The following is a 22,976-nucleotide window of genomic DNA, read 5'->3' as shown; positions in this document are numbered from 1 at the left end:
GCTGGGGAAGGAGATGAGAGTTATACGTTTTGATTCAGGGTAACAGAAGGAGACTGTGTGCCATACTGGGTGTAGTCTGAACATCTGAGAGCTGAGCCTGCATTAACAATGACACACTTCCTCCAACAACGTCACTCCTACTCCAACAATGCCACACCTCCTAATAGTGCCAGTCCCTACAGGCCAAGCATTCAAATCACCATACCTGTCTTCACAGCTCTGCATTCCTTAAGTTTTTGCTTCCATTCAGCCCTCTTACATTCCTGCTCTTTAACATGGTAATTCTCAGGAAACAGAATTGCCTAGAGATCTTATTGAAACAAGGGTTCATCCCAGAGGTGGATCAAAGACTGGAGGTAAGCCAAGCATGTACAGCCGTCTCTCAGGTACTGCTGCTGATTGCCAGAGGGCCAGCCTTTGAGAACCACAACTCTACCAAATATTCACTGAATATCTGGTTTCAATGCAGCTTACCTCAGTCAGACTCATCTACCCCAAGCTTGTAACCTTTTCTGTATCAATGAATGACTGTCTCCATCCAGACCCTGCCTGAGAAAGAGTATATCACAAATCCATTAATGCAGCATCATGAAAGCTCATCCTTGATGAGGGATATCCTTCTGTATATATGTTTCTCTTATTGGTTGATGAAGAAAACACTGATTGGCCAGTAGTCAGGCAGGCAGTAGAGGAGGGGCTTCCAGGCAAGGAGAATGATGGGGAGAGGAGGCAGAGAGAAGCCACCAGACAGAAACACCATGTAGTGGCCAAAGGATTAACATGCCAGATTATGGGTAAGCCACAGCCTTGTGGCTTAATAGAAATGGGTTAATAGGCCGGGCGTTGGTGGCGCACGCCTTTAATCCCAGCACTCGGGAGGCAGAGGCAGACGGATCTCTGTGAGTTCGAGGCCAGCCTAGTCTACAAAGTGAGTTCCAGGACAGCCTCCAAAGCTACAGAGAAACCCTGTCTCAAAAAACCAAAAAAAAAAAAAAAAAAAAAAAAAAAAAAGAAATGGGTTAATACTTAGAGAGAGCTAGCCAGTAAGAAGCCTAAGTCACTGGCCAGTTTAATAATTAATAGAAGCCTCTGTGTGCTTATTTGGGGCAAAGCGGCTATGGGACCAGGCGGGAAGACAAAGACTGTGTCTACACATCCTGTCTCCCTAAATAATGTTTAGGTAGGTAAAAGGCACTCGGTACATAATGAAGTGTGCTGTTGTTGCTGTCGTTGTTGTTGTTTTAAAGAGACAGGGTTGGAACTGAACTCCTGGAAACCAGTTGCAGAGAGGGAGGAACAATCAGCAAAGGGGTCAAGACTGGGCTGGTGAAACACACAGAAACAGCTGACCTGAACAAGGAGGAGCTCATGGACCCCAAACTGACAGCTGAAAGGCCAGCATGGGACTGATCTAGACCCCCTGAACATGGGTGTCAGTGAGGAGATCTCGGCATTCTTTGGGGTCTCGGGCAATAGATCAGTATTTATCATTGGCATCCAAATGGACTTTGGGAGCTCATATCATATGGAGGGATGCTCTCCCAGCCTGGACACATGGGGGAGGGCCTAGCCCCTGCCCCAGGACGATATGACAGACTTTGGAGATCATCCATGAAGGGCCTCCCCCCTCCCTGGAGAGTGGAGTTGGGATTGGGTGGGGGGGTTAGGGGGGGCTGGGGGTAGGGGAGGAAGAGAGGGAGCTGGGATTGACATGTGAAGCAAGCTTGTTTCTAATTCAAATTTTAAAAAAACAGGAAAAAATAAAATAAAACAAACAAGGAATAAAAGAGAGACAGAGTTGCCCTGTCTTAGTTGCCCAGGCTTGCTTTGAAAATCCTGAACACAAGTTTTCTCCTCAGCACCCTCAGGGATTGGGACAATAGAAACATGTCATTATGCCTGACTTGAACTACATTCTTCAAAAATCAGTAAATTATTCCCATTTAAAACATACTTTCTCATCCTATTACTTCATGTAATTATTACAGTGAGCTCTAAAGAAATCATGGTGAATACTCTTCAATGTGACCCTGACTAGATTTGAATTGCCTAGAGCCTCATCGCTGGGTGTACCTGTGAGGATGCTTCTACAGGGGTTTAGCCTCTCTAGATACACAGGACCCTCAATGTGTGAGTCACCATTCTATGGATTAGGGTTCCAGAATGAATAAAAAGAGCCAAACAAAGAAGTTGACCAAGCACCAGGATTCACCTCTCTCTGACCCCTGACTGTAAAACAATGGTACCAGTCACTTCATGGTTACACCATGTCTTCCAGATCACGATGGATTGAATCTACTCAAACTGAGCTAAAATCAAACCTTCCTTACTTTTTTTTTTCCTCAGACATTTCTCTGAGCAATGAGAAACAACTAATATAAGTAATACTACTATTTTCCAGATGACAAACAGAAGCCAGGGGCTATGAAATTATGCTAGTAATTTAACTACCTATTTTTATAACACCATCGACATAAAATCCATTTGTCAGTTGTACTTTTTTAATACTTGGATCACAACGATTCCTTATTAGAGGTAATGGATTTGAAAGAACGTGGAGAAGTAAATGAAGGGAGAGGTTGAAAGAAGGAAAAAGGAGGAGATGATGTCATTCTATTATAATCTCAAAAAAATTCAATGTTGGTTCATGAGTTTCATTCTACTATGAATATAAATGTAAAAAAGTCTATAGGCCAAGAATTCCAAAAACAAGAGTAAAGACCTCAGAAAATACCTTAAAGCACTGGATGCACAATAGAAACAGTGAGTAAGTTTCTCACTTTTGATTTTGGCTCCATTTGACTAGCTGTGGACATGAAGAAATTGGGATGACTCGCACAAAGTTCTAGATGGTTCTTGAAGGAACACCAGAATCACACTCATAAACAGTCAGAGCTGGCTAGAGCTGACCTGCTACTAGACTAGGAGAGCCTCTGTAGGTACACAGGACCCTAGCTTCCTCTTCTACATCATCTGTCCTGGAGTATGGATTTACATAGTGTAAAAGATCACTAACAAGCAGACTGAACAGAATATAGTTCTCCAAGATCAACAAATTGCAATTTTAACAGTGATAACCTGGCTCTTCAGCAATAACAGGCAAATTACCTACCACATAAGCAAAGAGATCAAGATCTTGCTGCCTCCCTTCCGGAAAAGTAAGTACCTCCATTTCCATAAAGGAAGGCAGTAACTTGTTCAAGGCCTTTATGCTTGCAGGCATAGGCACACTGCCAGTTCTCACTGCACCATAATGAGCCTGCTTTTACTGAGAGCCTGTGTCTGGGAGGGGAAGAAAGTCAAAGGCATATTATGAAATGATTTCATAATTCACAAAATATTCTCAGGAGAAAAATATAGACAACATACAGAAATCACTATGTTGTTTTCAGAAACAAGATGTTCCCTGCACAGAAGTTTATAGAAGGCAATACTGAGTGACCAATGTTTAGGTAAGCTGATATTCTAGAACTATGGCGACAATGTTCAAATCAACAAAACATGACATAAAATCAGTACACTGTTTAACTCAGTTCCTTTCCCCCATTTGACCTTTAAGACACAAATAAACAGAAAGGTTAGCTCTGGTTCCCTTGGAAACATAGAGACCTTAGGACTCTCAAACAGATGCCTCATCCAAGGTACCTTGCAAAAGAATGACCCAGTCAAAGTTTGAAACAAAGAGTTTTGTTCCAACAGTGGAAACAGACAAATGATAAAAAAAAAAAACAGAACTATGCTTGATGTGTAAAAGTAAAAAGGGTTGACATTTCTGCTCATTCCTGTCACCCAATATCCATGAAACCTTAGCTACACTAGAGTTGGTGGCTTAATATGAAAATAAAGATTACAAATGTTAATATAAATAGTCTCCATCCAGACACAGACTTCAGAAAAGGCATTGTAATTATGTGTTGTTTTAATATGTGGAGAGAAGACTCAGTGGGATGTATGTAGATATTAATGTCTATACATATACTGAATCCCTAAATGAAAATATCAGCAAGACTAAAAGCCACAAGAAACACATTTTATGCAAAGAAATATATTTTTCTTATTCCCATGGAAGTGACACAATGATCAGGTTGATAAACAAATGATCTTGAGTTGGTAAACAAATTCTAACTAGATATGCTAACGCCATATCATCATTAAAATAACCTACAGGGAGAGATAATGTGACTTTACATCATAATTTTCCATTCACAGTATTATTATGAGGATGATACAGGAGGCCTTAGCCTTAAGGAAGCCTCAGGTCTTCTAACATTTTTGGAAAATGGGTCACTGAAAGATCACTGTAAATCTATTATATCTAAAATGAAGATATTTGGGGGAAAAATGAGATCGTTGCCTTTTCAGTTTTGTTTTCTGTTGTTGTTGTTCAAGATAGGAACCCGCCCACCCCACCTAGGCCCAGGCTAAGCACAAACTAACAAGGTATCTCAGGCTAACCTTTAGTCTCCGATACTCCTGTTTCAGCCTAACTGCTAGGATTACAATATGCCACTGATGTGACTGTCCTTTTGTATACTGTGAATATGCGTTGCTTTTATTGGTTGATGAATAAAGCTGCTTTGGCCTATGGCAGGGCAGAATATAGCTAGGTGGGAAACCCAAGGAGAAGGCATAGTCGAGAGGAGACACCAGCAGCTGCTGGAAGAGTAAGAGGCCAGAGCATTACTGATAAGCCACAGGCCACGTGGCCATACACAGATTAATAGAAATGGATTAATTTATATGTAAGAACTAGCTAGTAATAAGCCTAAGCCATCGGCCAAACAATTAATACATACTACGCCTCTGAGTGATTTTTTGGTAATAATTATTATTTTATAAGTGGCTATGGGACTGGTGGATGCCTAATAAATCTTAAAAAAAAAAAGAAAGAAAATGTATATTTACACAGTACCACTAAGCTGTCAGGGGGAAAATAATGACATCATGAGACTTGCAGGCAAAAGACTAGAACTAGAAAAAAATCATCCTGAGCAAGTCAACCCAGAAAGACAAACATGATACATACTGACTTATAAGTGGATATTAACTGTCAAGTAAAGAATAATCATACAATCCACAGACCCAGAGAAGTTAGACAAAGAGGAGAAATCTAGGGAGATGCATGGATATCCCTGGGAAAGGGAGATAGATTTTGTGGGTACACTGGGTGAGGTGGGGACTGAGGGAGAGACAACTTGAATAGGTGGGCATTTAGGGGTGGAAGCCTAATGCAGTGGAAACTTCTTGGAGCCTATAAGGGTGACACTAGAGAGGGCTCCTAGTAAGGGAGAATATGGAGCCTGAACCAGCCATCTTCTTTAACCAAGCTAGGCTCACAGTGTGGGGCTGGAATACCAACCCAGCCACAAAACCTACAACCCACACTCTGTCCTACCAGCAAGATGCACTCGGGCAATGGTGGCTCAGAGCTTGTGGGAGTGGCCAATGAATGACTGGTCTAACTTGAGGCCCAAGCCACAGAAGGATCCCATGACCCACACTGCCTGGATGGCCAGGATCTGGAAGCTGGATGGCTCAGAGATCTGGGGTAGAAACAAACACAACTGAGAAAAAGAAAATCAATGAAATGATTCCTAAGGATATTATGCTATACTCATAGATTGGTGCCTTGTTCAGTTGTCATCAGAAAGACTTCTCCTAGCAGCTGATCAGGGCAGATACAGAGATCCACAGTCAAACATTAGGCAGAGTTTTGGGAACCCCCCACAGAAGAGAGGGAGGAAGGATTGTAGGAGTCATCAGGTCCTAGGACACCAGAAGAACATGGCCCACAGAATCAACTAATCAGAGCTCACAGGGACTCACAGAGACTGAGGCAGTATCCACAGAGCCTGCACAGGTCTGCATTAGGTCCTCTGTACACATGTTGTATTTATCTTGGGGTGTTTGTGAGACTCCTAATAGTGGAAGAGGAGGTGTCTCTGACTCTTTTGGCTATTGTGGGACCATTTTGCTCCTACAGGTTGCCTTGTCCAGCATAAGGGGGTTTGTACCTGGCCTTGTTGCATTGTGTTATACTGTGTTCAGTTGATAGCTCTGGGAAGCCGATTCTTTTCTAAAGCAAAATGGAGAAGTGGTGAATGTGGAGGGGCCTGGGCAGCAGGGGCTAGAAGGAGCAAAAGGAGGGGAGGCTACAGTAGGGATGTATTGTATGAGAGAAGAATAAACTTTAAAAAGGGAGGGAGGGAGGGAGGGAGGGAGGGAGGGAGGGAGGGAGGGAGGGAGGGAGGGATGGAGGGACGGAGGGAGGGAGGGAGGGACGGAGGGACGGAGAGAGGGAGGGAGGGAGAGAGGGAGGGAGGGAGGGAAGGAAGGAAGAAAACAAGATCCATCTTTTTCCTGGCTCCAAAAAATACCTCACCAGCAATGATTTAAAGAGTGGAAAAACATACTCTAAGTAAATGAAGCTATGAAAAAAGCAGGCATATCTATTCTAAAAATCAATTCACATTCTTTTAAACAGTCCATAGAACTTTCCCCAAAACCAACCGAGTATTAAGGGACAAGCAAGATCAACAAACATGCAAAAATTTAAATAGCATCCTGCACTCAATCTCACCAAAAGGAACAAGGCTTTTGTCAACAGCAATAGAAGCTACAGAAATTACGCAGACTCATGGGAGCTAAGAAATACGCTACTGAGTGATGACTGGGTCAAGGAAGAATTAAAAAAGGATATTCACAAATTCCAGTAACTGAAAGAAGATGAAACTATGGCATAAAAAAATCAAGGAAGGTCCCCTAATAGCACACCCAAGGGAGGGAGGCAGGGATTATATAAACCCAAAGAAACGTGAAAAAAGAAAACACCTCACTACTAGATAACTGGATTGAGGAATCCAGAAAGGAAATAAAAACTAGAACTGAATGAAACTGAAAATAAACAGTACCAAAAATAAGACACTCCTAAAAGGAAAGTTTATACCACTAAGTGTACACATCAAAAATTTTAGAGATCTGGAATCAATATCCTTTTCTTTCTTTTTTGTTTTGTTTTTTGAGATAGGGTTTCTCTGTGTAATAATTCTGGCTGTCCTGAAACTCGCTCTGTAGACCAGACTAGCCTCCAATGCATAAAGACCTACCTGCCTCTGCCTCTGAGTGCTGGAATTAAAAGTGTGTGCCACCACACCAGACTCCATCAATGTGTTAATGATGCACCTGAAGGCCTTGGAGAAACAAGAAAAACCAACACCTAAAAAAGTAGCTGGGGAAAGGATGACTAGTCCAGAAGCTTGTTGAAATACATATAAATAAAAAAAGTTTATATGGCAGGCGTTGGAAGTGCACGCCTTTAATCCCAGCACTTGGGAGGCAAAGGCAGGTGGATCCCTGTGAGTTCGAGACCAGCTTGGTCTACCGAGCGAGTTCCAGGATAAGCTCCAAAACAATACAGAGAAACCCTGCCTCAAAAAACAAAAAGTTTATATGGAACTACCAAATAATGGACAGCAACACCCCACGAGACACCACAGACCAATGGATAAAATGGTGCCAAGAATGGTGTTTTGATTACTTTTCTATTACTATGAAGAGGCACCATAACCAAGGCAACTTACAGAAGAGTTTATTGGGGATTAGTTTCAAAGGATGAGTCCATGACCATTATGGTAGAGAGCATGACAACAGGTAGGCAGGCATGGAGCTGGAGCAATAGCTGATAGCTTACATCTGATCCACAAGAAGGAGGAAGGGGGGGGACCTAATTGGGAAAAGGAACTCCCAGGGACATACTTCCTCCAACAAGATCATACCTCCTAATCTTTCCCAAATACTTCCTCCAACGAGGGACCAAGTATTCAAATATATCAGCCTATGGGGGTCATTCTTATTGAATCTCCACAAATCAGTTACCGCTTTTGGAGCTGTCGGGCAGTTAGGTCTCATAGACCTCTGAAGTGTTACAGGCTACTGGCAATGTTTCTGGTTATCCTCGAGAACTAGATGGTACCCTAATTGTGAAGACACATTGATTTGTGTCACTGAACATGGACAAGTCAAGCTGGTACTAACTGACGGGGAAGCTTCATCCCTACTAGATATCTTTCCTAGTGCTGGAAGGTGCTATGCATGCTACCGGAGGAGAAAAGCAACAACCAATCTTAACCGGCTGTGAACCCTGCCAACTACCACAACCTCCGCGGCAAGACATGCCCCCTGACAGGCACAAATGTCATAGGAGTAACCACCACTCTTCTTTTGGACTTAAGGCCTGCTCCACAAGTTGAAGCCCTTTTCTGGCACCAATACTGAGCCAAGAATCTGTGGCTAGAGAAACCATAAGCCCTAGGAGAGATCTACTATTATTCTGCTAAATGGTCATGGCATTAAAAAGACCCCCAAGGCCTCAATGTTTTATCAGCAGATTAGTTCGAGCCTCGCCAGAGAATCTTCTTTTTGCAGTGAACGGTGATTGACACAGATGCGCAACTGGGCGAGGTGAAGGAACTATGCCTGTGGAATAATCAGCCCCTAAACAGGACATCCAGGGACACCCTCTCCCTTCAACACTTTGGGATTACTGGTGATGGGGAAGCAGAAAGGATGTAAGAGCCAGAGGCAGTGGATAGCTATACAACAGCAGTGTTTTTTGGAAATAGCAGAGCAATCGTGCATATGAATACATAGCAGTCGCCCGAAACAGCATGCTCCAGACCTGCACGAGCTCAAAGCAGACGGAACACCAGCATGGACAGGGAAGGTAGGCATGAAGTCTCAGCACTCACTAAGGAGTGACTGGCGACTGACAGATGGTGAGACAGGAAGAGTCGGTTTTCTTTAAGGGTTGGTCCCTTGTGGGCTGCCCATGCTCCAGTGGAAGGCCACACATCCAAGAGTGTATGGGCCACACAAAGGATGTGTAATGGGGCTTAAGGGGAAAAACGAGGACACAAGGTGGGAGTGAATCTGAGTGCAGTTGGGGGAGAGATGAATATGATTAAAATATACTATCAAATTCTCAAAGAATAAAAGAAAAAAGATTTAAGACACATCTAATTGAAAAATGAAAATAAGCAATAACAAAAGTTGACTTACAAAGAAAATATACTAAATAATAAATCAGGAATGACCAAATAGTGGGAGAGACCCTGAAATGTTTAAATAAAACCAAAATAATATGCATGAATAACACTATCAATTAGATAAAAGACAAATAAATTAAATCAGACTTTTTTATTATTTTTTGAGACGGGATCTGACTATGTAGCCTTGGATGGCCTGGAACTCACTATATAGAACAGGCTAGCTTTGCACTAAGAATCCACCTGCCTCTGCCTCCCAATGAATGAGATTAATGATGTGCACTACCACATGAAGCTGAACACTTTATACTGGAAAGGAATGTTTAATAGTAATGACTCAAACATAGCAAGCAAAACTGACAAATGAGAAAAGCCAATCAGTAGAGAGAATAACAACAATAGATGGAGACATCAGTTTTCTGTTAATGACAGATTAGAAAACTATACAAATCATGAAGGAAATTTAGAACAGAACTGTACTAAGAAATTGCTGTTCTAATTGTTTACATACATTTGTACTTATTTATGGTACAGTGAATTTAACCTAGGGCCTTTGCCATGCTAGCTGATAACATTATATTCCCAACTCCTTGAAAAACATCAATGAGACCAAATAGATACCTTAGGAAATGGTCTGCCCAAAACCAGAATACAAATTCTTTTCAAATGCATATGGAACATTCCTGCTGGGCAAATCATATATTAGACTATAAATATAACTGAATAGAAAGGGGTCAAGTCTAAGTACGCTATTCTACAAGATCCGAATAAAAATCTAACACAGAACATGGGCAGAAACTGGGGAATTTTATAACATGTAAACAACACAGTCAAGTCTAGCCAATAGGTTCAAAGAAAAAGGGTAACATAGAAAACAAACTTGAAATGCCAAAAAACTGAAGACAAAGGATATTCTGTGTACTGCTTCTAGGGATTAACCACACCCTAAACTAAGGATGAGGAGAGGAGAAAGAAATCGGTCAGGCAATTTTGGCACATAACTCTAAAACCCAGCAAAGAGTCTGCTTCTTGTTCTGGACAGCGAGTTTGTTCTTGGTTAGAAGCCAGAATGTCCTGGCTTTTATCTGTAGTTCTGTCCTGGCCAAAATCCAGAAACACCAGAAATGTTTAGGGAAACTGGTTCCTGATTGTTTTCTTGTTTGTAATCTTTCCTTTTCCACTTAGGAACTTCAATGTGGGGAGAACTGTACATGATATACTAGAAGGTGTGTCCAAATCAGACCCTGGGACAGAGAATCACAGAGACACCCTGTGGGTGAGAAACTGACTGACCAGCTCAACTTCCAAGCTACACACAGGAGTTTTATTTTATTTAGGGTTTTATTAAGCCCTAAAGTAGGAACCTTTGTGGCAACCCTTTCTTAGGACCTATTCCTGCTATACAGGAGCCTCATGCCCAGAAATATTTGGTTAGCACAAAACAGAATTGATTTTTGTATATGAGAGAGAGACAGACTTCTATATTTTTGTTACTTTTTTGTCTTACTGGGTTTTGTTTATTTAAATTTTGGGTTTTTTTCCTTCTTTTTAGAAAGAGCATGAATTGGGGTGTCCAGAAGGGTGGGGAGGGCCTGGGAGGAGTGGGGGGGAAGTATGACCAAAATATATTATATAGAAAAACTTTAAAATAAAAATAACGGAGGAGAGAGAGGGACAAGAATAAGATATGGAGAGAAACCCAAAAGGAAGACGTCAATGATACCAGTTCTGCTGCAGGTCAGGGAATGACTAAATGACCAGGTAGGAAGAAGATCTTGAAAGAGACCCACTGTGGTACCCCACAGAAAGCATGGAATCCTTGATTAAGACATGTTAAACTACAGCTTGAGTCTCTATACCAGTGGTTCTCGACATTTCTAATTCTGTGAGCCTTTAATACAGATCCTCATGTTGTGGTGACAACCGACCAGAAAATTAATTTCATTGCCACTTCATAACTGTAATTCTGTTACTGTTATGAATCATAATGTAAATATGCAGGATATCTAATATATGACACCCACACACCTGCACCTTACCGATCTCCAGTCTTAAACTAGGACCTGCCCTCCCTGTTGGCAACCTACAGGGCCCTCTGGATGACATTCAACCTCTCAAAATAGCCAAACTCTTCTGCACATCATTCTCCAGGATGAAACAGTGTGAACCCACCTGGTCCTCCCTTTCTGGAAACTACTGAACTCACTAGGTCTATCCCCAAGTTCCAAACCTGGTCCAGGACACACATCCTGCACACTAGCCCAGTCCACTGTATCCTCCTGATTTTATTCCAACTAAGGCATAACCAACCTCAAGACCTGCACATCATCTCTTCTGTCTCAACCTGCTCTGACCATTATCAGACACAGAACTCACAAAGAAAATCCATATCCCAAAAATACAAGTTGAAAACTCAAGGCAGCATCTCACCCACAAAAATCTGCCATTCCTATAGAAGCATCTGCCAATGGAAATTACCTAGATGAACCTCAGGGTATAGAATTTAAAAAAACAACAACAAAAAAGCATAAAAATCATCAAAGAACCAAGGAGTTTAAGGAAGACAAAGAAATAGCTCAATAAATTCAAAGAGAAGGAAGTAAAGAGTCTGGGTGGCTGGCCCCTGGTGTCCTCCTCCTCTCAATCCTCCCTCCTCTTAGATTTCTCCTACCATTTATTCTCTCTGCCTGCCTTCCAGTCCCACCTATCATTTCTCCTGCCTAACTATTGGCTGTTCAGCTTTTTATTAGCCCAATCAGGTATTTTAGACAGGCAAAGTAACAAAGTTTTACAGAGTTAAACAAATGCAACATAAAAGAATGCAACACATCTTTGCATCATTAAACAAATATTCCATAGCATAAACAAATATAACACATCTTAAGCTGATATTCCACATCAACAAACAGTCTTTTAAAAAGTATACCCAAAGCAATGTCTTTACATCTAAAGAAAATACAGGAAGCAATTTATCAGGCTGAAGAGAAGAATTAGTATAGCAAAGGACAAAAGAAAGAAACAAGATGGTGCAATTTGTTATAAACATAAAGTACCACTGAGAATAAAAACACCACCAACAAAAGTCAACAATACAATGACTGCAATCAACACACCTTTCAAAAACACCTTTAAATAAAAAAAACACAAAAACAAAGGCTGTAGACCAACATGACAAAATCAAAGACCCAAACAATAGTACACATAATTTCAGCTATTTAATAATTTACAAAGATGCCAAAAACATAAGCTCAAGAAACAAAATCACCTTCAGCAAATGGTGCTGGAAAAACTAGCTGTCCACATGCAAAAGAATGAAATTATATTCATATCTATCAAAATCACCTTGCACAAAAACTATCTCCAAATGCATCAAAACCTAAATGTGAAATCTGAAACACTGAGCCTGCTGGAAGAAAACAGGGGCGGGGGAAGAGGTAGCCTACATAAGTACAGGAAAGGACTTTCTGGCCAACAACTGACAAGTGGGACCTGCACAGCTAAAGAAACAATCAGGTGGGTGAAGATGAAGCCCACAGAATGGCAGAAAAATCTTTGCCAGGTACATATCTGACAGAGAATTCAGATTTTATAAAGAACTCAAAAACAAAGAGCCAAAAAAGTAAATGTCTCATTTTAAAAAAGGGGTTAGGGATCTGAACAGAGTTCTAAAAAAAAGAAGAAAGAAAGAAAGAGAAAAATAGCTAAAAAGTTAAAGGGACATAGCCCACTTGAGAATGTGGCTCTGGCAGGCCTTGTCTTCTCTGCCAACCCCTCTGCTGTGCTAAAAACCATTAGATTACATTTCTAAAGCTAACACCAAGGTCTAGCCACTTCCTTCTCCTAACTACCAAAGTCCAGCAATCAAAAATCCCTTTTGGTTCACCTACTAACATATCAAATTAAAATTAAAGCCTCATCCTAACAACTTTATAAACCACCATTTCCTATGTGCCAGGTCTGTCTCCTCTCTATTCAGGGGCAGTCCTTTGTCCTGACAAACACCCCTGCCCCCTTTCCCTGGTTCCCTTCCCCTTTTCCCTTTTCCCCTATGTCCTTAACCACCACCTCTTAGCACATTCTAACACAGAACTCCCCTTCCCCCCCTCTTAAAATTACTTCCACAAAATCATTTGCTGTTTTTCTGCCTGAGTCAAAAAGCAGCCATTTTAACTTTTTTTCCCTGCTTACTAAAGGATCTCTCTGTGAAAACAGGTGTTTGGATGTGATTTGTGCTTAATCCAGAGTCTGGGAGGGAGCCCCCACTGTGTGGGAGTCCCCTTCAGAAGTATCTCCAAAAAAAATGCTCATTTCCTAGAAATTAGGGAAATGCAAATAAAGAACTTTGAGATCTCACCTTACCCTCATCAGAATGGAAAATTTCAGCAAACTGACGAAGTGGTGGAAGGGATGTGGGAAAGGAAGCCCGCACTCACTGTTGCTGGCTGGGATTACAAACTGGCCAAGCCGCCCTAGAGATCAGTGTGGAGAATCTTCAAAAACTAAAAGTAATTCTACCATATGACTGTAGTAAAATATTATTTTAAGGTGTGTTACTTGTGTTTATGCTGCATTTGTTTAACTCTGTGAAGCTGTGATTCTTTGCCTGTCAAAAAACCTGATGATCTAATAAAGAGCTGAATGGCTAATATCGAGGCAGAAGCAAGGATGGGTGGGTGGGGCTGGCAGGCAGAGAGAATAAATAGGAGGAGAAACCAGGAAGAGAGGAAGGAGCAAGAGAAGGAGGAGGAACAAGAGAACAAGGAGAGGAAGGCATCAGGGGCTAGCCACCAGCCAGCCAGAGTGAATGAAAGTAAGATATACAGAAATAAGAAAAGGAAAAAGCCCAGAGGCAAAAGATAGCGGGGATAATTTAAGTTAAGAAAAGCTAGCAAGAAAGAAGCCAAGCTATGACCGGGCATTCATAACAAAGAACAGGCTCCATACGTGACTTATTTGGGATCTGGGTGGTAGGCCTCTCAAAAAGCCAAGAGTAAATCATCACACAAGGGAAGACTCAGGCATGCACCCACTGTCAGATGCCCACAGGACTAAGCATCCTCCTCCACAGATACCTGCTCAGCCTGTTCACTGTCACGGTATTCACAACAGGTAGAAAATGGAAACAACCTATGTCCTTCCACTGACAAATAGACAAGGAAAATGTAGGTCAGATACACTATGGAATATTGTCCAGCTGTTAAAAAAAAAACTAAGAAATTTCTATGCAAATACATAGAAGTATAAAATGTTGTGTTAAATGAGGTAACTTAAACCCAGAAAGACAAATATCCCATTTTCTCTTTCACCTGAAATTCCTAGCTCCAAATCTTCAGATGTGACTATATAACTGGGAGTAACTGCAGAAACCAGGAAAGCAAAGGGGGACAATGTCATCTGTGTTGGGGGAATGGCGGGAGGAGGCAACAGAGAGGGGAATAGCAGAGTACAAGTGATCTGAAGAGCAGGAACAAAAGAGAAAAACAGGTGGAGGGATTTAATTAGGATGCAAGAAGGGAGATAAATTCAGAAGGAATGACAAGCATAAAATAGTAGTAAGGATGTCTAAAACAGTCAAAAGGCATCATGATTCATTACCTAAAAATACCTATAATACACTAAGTGTATGTCTACCTATACATACATAATTGAAATAAAAATTTCCATCTTCACTGACCATGTTCCCCACAGGAGCCACAGAATGACAAAAACCCCAACACCAGGTATGAGAAGCACTCTTCTGGGGTTTTGGTCAGGGTTGTCCAAGAGACTCCCAAAACAGTATAGGCTATTGCTATTGCTATTGCTACAGCCCCACAGACGTGCAAGGTAAGTCACTATTGCTAAAGACACCATGTACTTTGGACTCAAGGAATCAAGCTGACCTAGAGGACTCAAGCTGGAACTGACCTGAAAGTGTCCTCCATGAAGATTAGCATTCGTAGCACCAGAAGATGCCATGGAAGTTTCTAAAGGAAAGAAGCAACCAATCTTCCTACCTATCTATGATACCTAAGAGCTACAACAACCAGCATAACATGATAACCATAAAGGGTGCAATAGTTTATGAACACTTTAACAATAATCAGTAGTTCTCTACTTAAGAATTAAGGCCCACTCAACAAGAGGAAAATACTGCCTGGCACTAGAAACCTAGCCAACTATGCAGAGCTCTGTGATGCCATGGATCTTGAAGTATAATCTCTAACTACATTCTAAATATTCATCTTTATATCCACTGATAAGTTGTATTTCTCATCCCTTATCAAAGAAACTTATATTTGCAACAGATGAAAACCATTACAGAAAACTACAACTAATCAAAGTGTAATTGTGGAGCCCATTGATTCTACAATACAACCTCTGTATCTAAGGCCCGGGGATCACTGCAGAAAAGGGGTGGGAAAACTGTAAGAGCCAGAGGATCAGGGAGTTTGCTGGGAGACTGAAAAGCTAAACCCATGAAGTCTCACCAACACAGCTGCCTAAAGATGACTCAAACAAGGAAGAAACCAGTGAGGAAGGATAACATTAATGTGGAAGGGAAGTGCTCTGAAGGCCTCAACCTAGCTATAGGAACTACAGGTGGTAAAAGAATTCTGAGAAATAGAGTACTTTATACTTTACACAGCAGAATGCACTCAAGTATATACATTAGGCAACAAAAGGTCTTAAACACAAGAAAAATTATATTATATTCAAGTATATTTTGAAGCTATGATGAAAGTAGAAATAAGTATTAGGAAAAACCAGAGAAAAGTCACAAATATATGAAAATTAAACAACAGACTCCAGAATGGGCCAAAGGAAACTTGGAACTAAAATCTAAGACAAAAATGGAAACAAAATGTATAAGTCATCAAACAAACAAACAAACAAACAAAACCCTACTTCATAGCAGTAAATACAGAAATCACAAAGCAAAAACAAATAAGGTCAGAGATTGCTCACAGAGCAAAGTGCTTGCTACCAAACCTGTCCACCTGAAGTCAATCAGAGAGCACACATGGTGCCAGCAGAGACAAGTACCATCTTATCCTCTGACCTGCATACAAGCACCCGGCATGCACACACCTACCACCTGACACATACCCACACTAAACATAGTAAGTGCTACACAAACAAGAGAAAGTGGGGATAAAAGGAAAAGGGAAAGAGAGAAAGGAAGGAAGGAAGGAAAAGAAAGCAGGCAGGCAAGCTGGCTAGCCAAAGAGCTGGCTTGTAGTTATGATACCAACACTAGAAGGAAACATTGAGATTTTGAGACCAGCCTGGGATTCAATGAAAACCTGTGACGGGGATGAAGGAAGCCAAAGAACAAGAAAAAAAATATGAAAAGAAGAGCAGAAAGGAAAAGGAAGGAGGTGGGTGTAGGGGTTAGAGAAGAGGAGCAGCAGTCACCGACAAGTGTCATGTTATAGTGATGTGTGTATCCTAAACACTGAGGATACAGACAAAGAAAACGGCAAGTCTGAGGTCAGACTGAATAAAGCAAGTCCCAGGGCACTGAGACCTTATCTCAACAAAAGAAACTTTTTGCAAGAAGAAGAAAGAAAAGCAAAATGAAGATCAGGCTGGAAGCAGGCTCAGTGAAAGCACTTACCTAGCACAGGTAGCCCTGGGTTTGATGCTATGCCAACAAGGAAAGAAAAAGGAAGATCAGAGAGACAACATAATACATACCTCAAGGAACTAAAAATGTAAAGTTTAAAAAAAAGCAAGCCCAAAATGAATAGAAGAAAGGAAATAAAAAAATATGATGAAACAAGTAAAATCGGCTAGAAAAGCAGAAGGAAGGAGCAGCCAAACCAAGCTGCTGATGCTTTTGGCTTCTGTTCAGGGGAGGGGAGAGGAACTGAAGAAATGGAAATACTAAGGATAAAGAATGAGAGAGGAGCCATTACAGCAGACCACATAAACAAGAAGAAAACTGACTCTATGAAGAATTGAACACTAGACCACTAGTCAAAACTCAAAAGAAATGGATAACTTCATAAAAGTTCACAACCTACCAACACTGAATCATGAAAAAACAAAGTCTCTACTGATCAGCAAGTAAGGAAGGTGATTCAGCAAGTAAAAACAAACACCATCAAAGAAAAGCCCAGGACTATGGCTTCTATGACAAATTCTACCAATGTTCTGAGAATTAACATCAACCCAGGTTTGGTGGTGTACACTTTTAATCCCAGCACTTGGGAGGCAGACACAGATGAACCTCTGAGTCTGAGGCCAACTGGTCTTCACAGTAAGTTCCAGGCCAACCAGAGCTACATAGTGAGACCTTGTCTCAAAAAAATTAATAAAAATATACCTAATATCAATCCTTCCCAAGGTGCCCGATAGTGATACAGGTTGAACATCCCTAATTCAAAGCTACAAATTCCAAAATCTGAATTTTCTGAGTAACTGATAGGACACCCCAAGTGAAAAATGTATACTTGATCTTATGTGTGGAAGCATTGTATAAATTTCCTTGGGTCCTTGTTACACAGTTATATACCAAGCATAACTGAACTCATGGTTAGACTTTGTTCCCATATCCAAGATAATTCATTATATGTATGCAAATAGTCCAAAAGCTGTAAAATCTAAAATACATTTTATCTAAAACAACCCCAAATAAAGGATACTAACCCTGTTTTGCCTTTATATGTATCTGATTTATTTTAGTTAGCAGATGTCCTCTAAGCTCACCAATATTGCTACAAATGTCAGAATTCCTTTCTTCTTATAGGATGAAAAGTATTCATCACACATATAACATATTTCATCTACCCATTTCTTTCAGGTCTGGACATCTAGGTTGCTTCAACATCTTGCTGTGATGAATAATTCTGCAGTAACATGAGTGTCATGGTTTTTGACAACTTGCCACAAGACTAGGCATACCTTGGAAGAGGGAATCTCAATTTAAGAATTGGATTCACCAGACTGAATTCTGAGCATGTCTGTGGGGCATTTTCTTAATTGCTAATTAAGGGAGGTCCAGCCGGGCGGTGGTGGCGCACGCCTTTAATCCCAGCACTCGGGAGGCAGAGGCAGGCGGATCTCTGTGAGTTCGAGGCCGGGCTGGACCGACAGCCTCCAAAACAATACAGAGATACCCTGTCTCGTAAAAACCAAAAAAAAAAAAAAAAAAAAAAAAAAGAGGGAGGTCCAGTCCAATCTAGGGGATGTCATTCCTAAGCACGTGGACCTGGATTATATAGCAAAGTTTGTCAAGTAAGCCAGGGGAACAGCCCATTAAGTAGCATTTCTCAGTGGTTTCTGCCCATGTTCCTCCCTTGAATTCCTGCCTTGACTCCTCTTCCTCTCCCAAGTTGCCTTTGGTCAGTTTTTCACAGCAACACAAAGGAAAGCAAACAAGGACAACAGGAGTACAGATAAATCTTCATCACACTGATTCAATCCCTTTGCATACATACCCAGATGTATGTTTGCTGGGTTACAGGGTAGTTTTATCTGGGGGTGGTCTTTGTATTTGGGGTGTTTTGTTTTGTTTTAGAAGCCTTAATACTGTAAGAAGACACAAATGACCTAAAGTAAACATCCCCAATAGACTTCAAGGAAATGCAAATTAAAATCCTAATGAAAAGCTGGAGAAATGACTCCATAATAAAGAGTACTCACTGCTCTTTCAGAGGACCAGTATTTGGTTTCCAGCACACTGGATGACCTCTTCTGGCCTCTGTGAGCACCCACAAGCATGTGCACGCGCACACACACACACACACACACGTACGCGCGCACTCAGTAATCAAATAATAAATGTTTTGTTTTTTACAAAAAACTCAATGAGATATCATGTCACATGTTTAAACAACCATTATAAAATCATGCTAAGGATCACACACCTCAGTGGCACAGTGGTATTAGCCTGGCATACATAAAGTTACCAGCATAAATGTCTCCCCCAAAATACAAAAGAAAACAAACTTATTGAAGATTCCTCAAACACATCCATTGCGTTCACCAGCATCTTGACAAATACCAAACAGAACACCCTACCAAGGCATACCACAGTCAAACTGTCTAAAACCAGCAATAAAGAAATCTTAAAAGATCAAGAATGAGACTACTTCAGGCTTGTTGATAATAACTTGAAAAACAAGAAAATAAAGACATGTTTTTAAAGCTTTAAAAGAAAACCATTTCCAGCCTAAAAGTCTATGCAAGTTTTCAGTCACATGTAATATAAATATATTACAAAAGTATCCCCTCCTCCTGCCCTTGTCCCTCTTTCCCCTCCCCATCTACATCTCTCAAACTATGTACCCAAACTGGCCTCAAACTCATAAATCCTCATGCCTCAGCCTCCTCCATGCTGGAATTACAGATGTACGTCACCATACTGCTGACATTTTCAGACATGCCCCATCTCAAGCAACTGTCTTCTATGAATCTTTTCTCTGAGTCTACTGACAAATGTATCTAACCAAAATGAGGATGAAAGCTAAGAAAATGTCTAAGTACAGGAGGACATAGAGCTCCACACAGGATTATGGTTCATAAATAAATTCCTGGAATGCTAGTGATAGCATCTGAGTAGGAAAACCCTCTGCAGGCTCTGTGGAGCACACATGTCCCCTCTGCAAACACTATTTTGTGGGATTCTGAAATATCTAGTGTTAAATCTAGCTGAAGGAAGCAGGTGACTAGGGCCATGCTTCCTAAGGTGACACCAGGCAGCTAGCCCTTTCTGCCCGTCTCTGTTATTATGTGACACTCACCAAACATTTCTGCCAACGATGAGGCCACACAAGTTAAAGATGGGGAATCCAAATAACACTTCCTCTCTGAAGTTGTTACCTGGGATCTGACACAGCTATGAAACAATAACTAACACAAATGATGAGGGAGACCCCAAGGTGACAACATCTACAACTAGTAAGAATACTATATTCAAACTGGAGTGGCTAGGAGGTTGTAGGATAGAGTTCTCTAAGAAAATAGAAGGGATAAAATGCCCAACTGTGTCTAAACAGCTTAATAACAGAAACAAACAACAGTGAAAAATTAATTACTAGCATTAAATTAGGTTAAGTGAAGAAATAATAGTATGCCCAAGGAAAACTAACAAAAAAAAAAGCTATGAAAGAAACAATAGTAGCCTTGGTCATCAATATTATTGATTCACAATTGCGAAAATGTCGGATACCAGACACAAACCTCAATACGTCTGTACTGGGAGACAACAAGGACAGCACAAGGAAGAGAGATGGATGAATGTGAGCTGAGGGTAGGAAAACCCTGTCACTTTAGAGACGAGCATGAGGAACAAAACACTCTAGTAAGAGTTAAAGGGACTGCCCTGAGAAGGTGAGGTTAAGATTTGGTGAACAAAAGAGCTACAATCACCCAATGTCATAAGGAGAATAAAAGGTTTTTACACTATTTATTCTTACCTTGGGGGGTTCACAGAGCCTGTCATCATCTGTCAAAGAATGACCACTCGTACAAGAAGCACAATCGGAAATCTCCACGGCCCCTTCGCCATCTTCACACTCACTTGGCCCGGAAGGATCGTCCATGTCACTGTTAATCTCCCAGTCAATAACCTGTAATTCATCTAAAAAATATGTTTTTAACTTTGTTAATTTTATATCCCCTTATTATTTATCTTACAAAAGTTAATCTCAGTGGTTGATATACCCATAGCACTGGATGATATTCACAAACACCCCAAGAGCACATTGCACTCCCGCTCTCGTCTCTGGTCACTGTGTCTCCCAATTCTCACCCCCAACTCAGATATAAGATTTGTTTTTGAATCCTTGCAGTTTCTTCAGCATGCTCAAGAAAATAAAATTCATACTATTTCTCTTTTCTTACACATCCTGATTTTTTTTAATTAAGATAAAGAAGAGACCCCTCATCAATAACAGAAAGCTGCCTCTTGCTTCTACATAATTCAGTAATCTAGGGCATCAACGAATCACGGTGTATTTATATAGCCCGTTGTTTGAAATAACTTTTTCGAGACTACAGAGATGGCTCAGTAGTTAGGAGCACTGACTACTTCTGAAGAGAACCCAGGGTCAATTCCTGGAACCCACAAAAAAAGTCTATGATTCCTGTTCCCATGGGAATCCAGCGCTCTCTTCTGGGTTCCATGCATGTGGTGCACAAACATGCATGAAGGAAAATACCCATATGCATAAAAGAAAAATAAATCTGAAAAATAAATTTCTTAACTTAATGGAACACGCTTTTAATCCCACCACTTGGAAAGCAGAGACAGATGGATCTCTGTGAGTTCAAGGCCAGCCTGGTCTACATAATGAGTTCCAGGACAGGCAGGGCTGTTACACAGTGAAACCCTGCCTCAAAAAAAAAAACAAATAAATAAACAAAAAACAAACAAACAAATAACATTTTTAGTCTCGTAAGGTCTGAGAAGAGACGGTAAAAGTCCACCATGCTAATTACAAAAAAACAGAGAATAAACCACCACTGAAAAAGCAGACCTTTACTTGCCATGTCTCAGTGCGTATTTAGATACGAAGCCAGGCAGGGTAGTGCCCAGCAAATTCTCTAAGAGGCTGCATTATCACAGCAGGAAATGGTAGTGAGCCAGACACACACACACACACACACACACACACATGCACGCAGAGCTGCCACAAGCACCACACACCTGTGGAGTACCCATTACAAACTCTCATTTTCACTCAACAGAATGAGTGTCTTAGAAGGATCTGTCATACTAAACCAGATGTAAACAGTCAAAATAGAGAAAGAAAGACAATGGGATCTACTTTGAGTGAAATCGAATGATAGAACAGAAACAAAATGGAGATTTAATGACTAACCATAGTAATCCCATGCACTTTACAAATGAAGACTGGGTCTCCAATAAGCTAAGGGGCTTTGCAAAAATTCTAAAACACAGAATTATTTGGGTATATGTCCATGTGTGTACATATGTCTATGTGCATGTGCAGATCAAAGTCAAGCTTGGGCACTGTTCCCTGGGTGTTGCCCTACATAGTTTTTGAGATCGGGTCTCTCACTGACATGTAATTTACTAAGAAAGCCAGGCCTTCCCTCCATTGAGCCCCTGGGATCTGCCTAGCTGCCTCCCTAGTGTTGAGATTCCTGGTTTCTGCTTTGTATGGCTTTGTTTATAGGTCTTCACAGTACAGCCCTGGCTGACCTGGAAGATGCTATATAGACCAGGAGACCAGGTGGCCTCAGACTCACAGATCCTCCCAAGGGCCGGGATTAAAAGTATGTCACCACACGGGGCATGTGACTTTAAAACCACAGGTTCTAGGTGTTGAACTCAAACCTTGTTTACCAACTGAACTACCTCCTCAAGCCCAACAAGAGGAAATTTTGTTGTTGTTTTTTTTTTTCAAGACAGAGTTTCTCTGTATTGTTTTGTAGGCTGTCCTGGAACTTGCTCTATAGACCAGGCTGACCTCGAACTACAGACATCTGCCTGCCTCTGCCTCCTGAGTGCTGGGATTAAAGGCATGAGCCACCAATGCCCAGTTCACAAGAGGAATTTTTAAGAAAAAAAATATTTTGACAATTTTAACTTAGAGTTCTTCCATCTTAAACCCAATTCCGGGCCCTGTAATCGAGAAACCCTAATCCTAGGTCTGTGATAGTATTTGTACAAGAAATGAAGAAAGATTTGGCAACCAATATACAATTAAACAGAGGCATCCCTATGTCTGAATTATCAATTGGAGCACTTATAAATGTGCCTCTCTTCACATGACCTTTAATAAGTCCCAATCTTCTTTTATAAAATGAAAATAATTCTTAGTTCATGAGATAGAGCATGTATAAAAGGAAATAACATACTTAACACCCAGCTTTGTGTCTTAAACACAATAAAATCTTGATAACTATAGAATTTTTCATCCACTAAAAGAACAGGGAGAAGGAGAACGGAAAGAGGGAGCCCGGCTTCAAATACTC

General features: G+C 40.9%; 1 protein-coding gene across 9 annotated transcripts in view; it reads right to left on the bottom strand.

Annotated features, from left to right (window-relative positions):
• Window positions 1-22,976, bottom strand: part of Spidr (scaffold protein involved in DNA repair) — a 245,309-nt gene that overhangs the window by 209,427 nt on the left and 12,906 nt on the right. For all 9 annotated transcript variants that reach the window (XR_005879026.1, XR_005879027.1, XM_040751217.1 and 6 more), the window contains exon 5: window positions 20,450-20,613. Coding sequence is in view for 7 of the 9 variants with exons in the window: in XM_040751217.1 (XP_040607151.1) it covers window positions 20,450-20,613 (164 nt within the window). In the remaining 2 variants the exon portion in view is untranslated. The remainder of the gene's footprint in view (window positions 1-20,449; window positions 20,614-22,976) is intronic.

The sequence above is a fragment of the Mesocricetus auratus genome, unplaced genomic scaffold, assembly GCF_017639785.1.
Source record: "Mesocricetus auratus isolate SY011 unplaced genomic scaffold, BCM_Maur_2.0 Super-Scaffold_100008, whole genome shotgun sequence".
Classification (NCBI taxonomy): Eukaryota; Metazoa; Chordata; class Mammalia; order Rodentia; family Cricetidae; genus Mesocricetus; species Mesocricetus auratus.
Note: the sequence above shows the minus strand (reverse complement) of the source record. Positions and strands in the feature narration are given on the sequence as shown.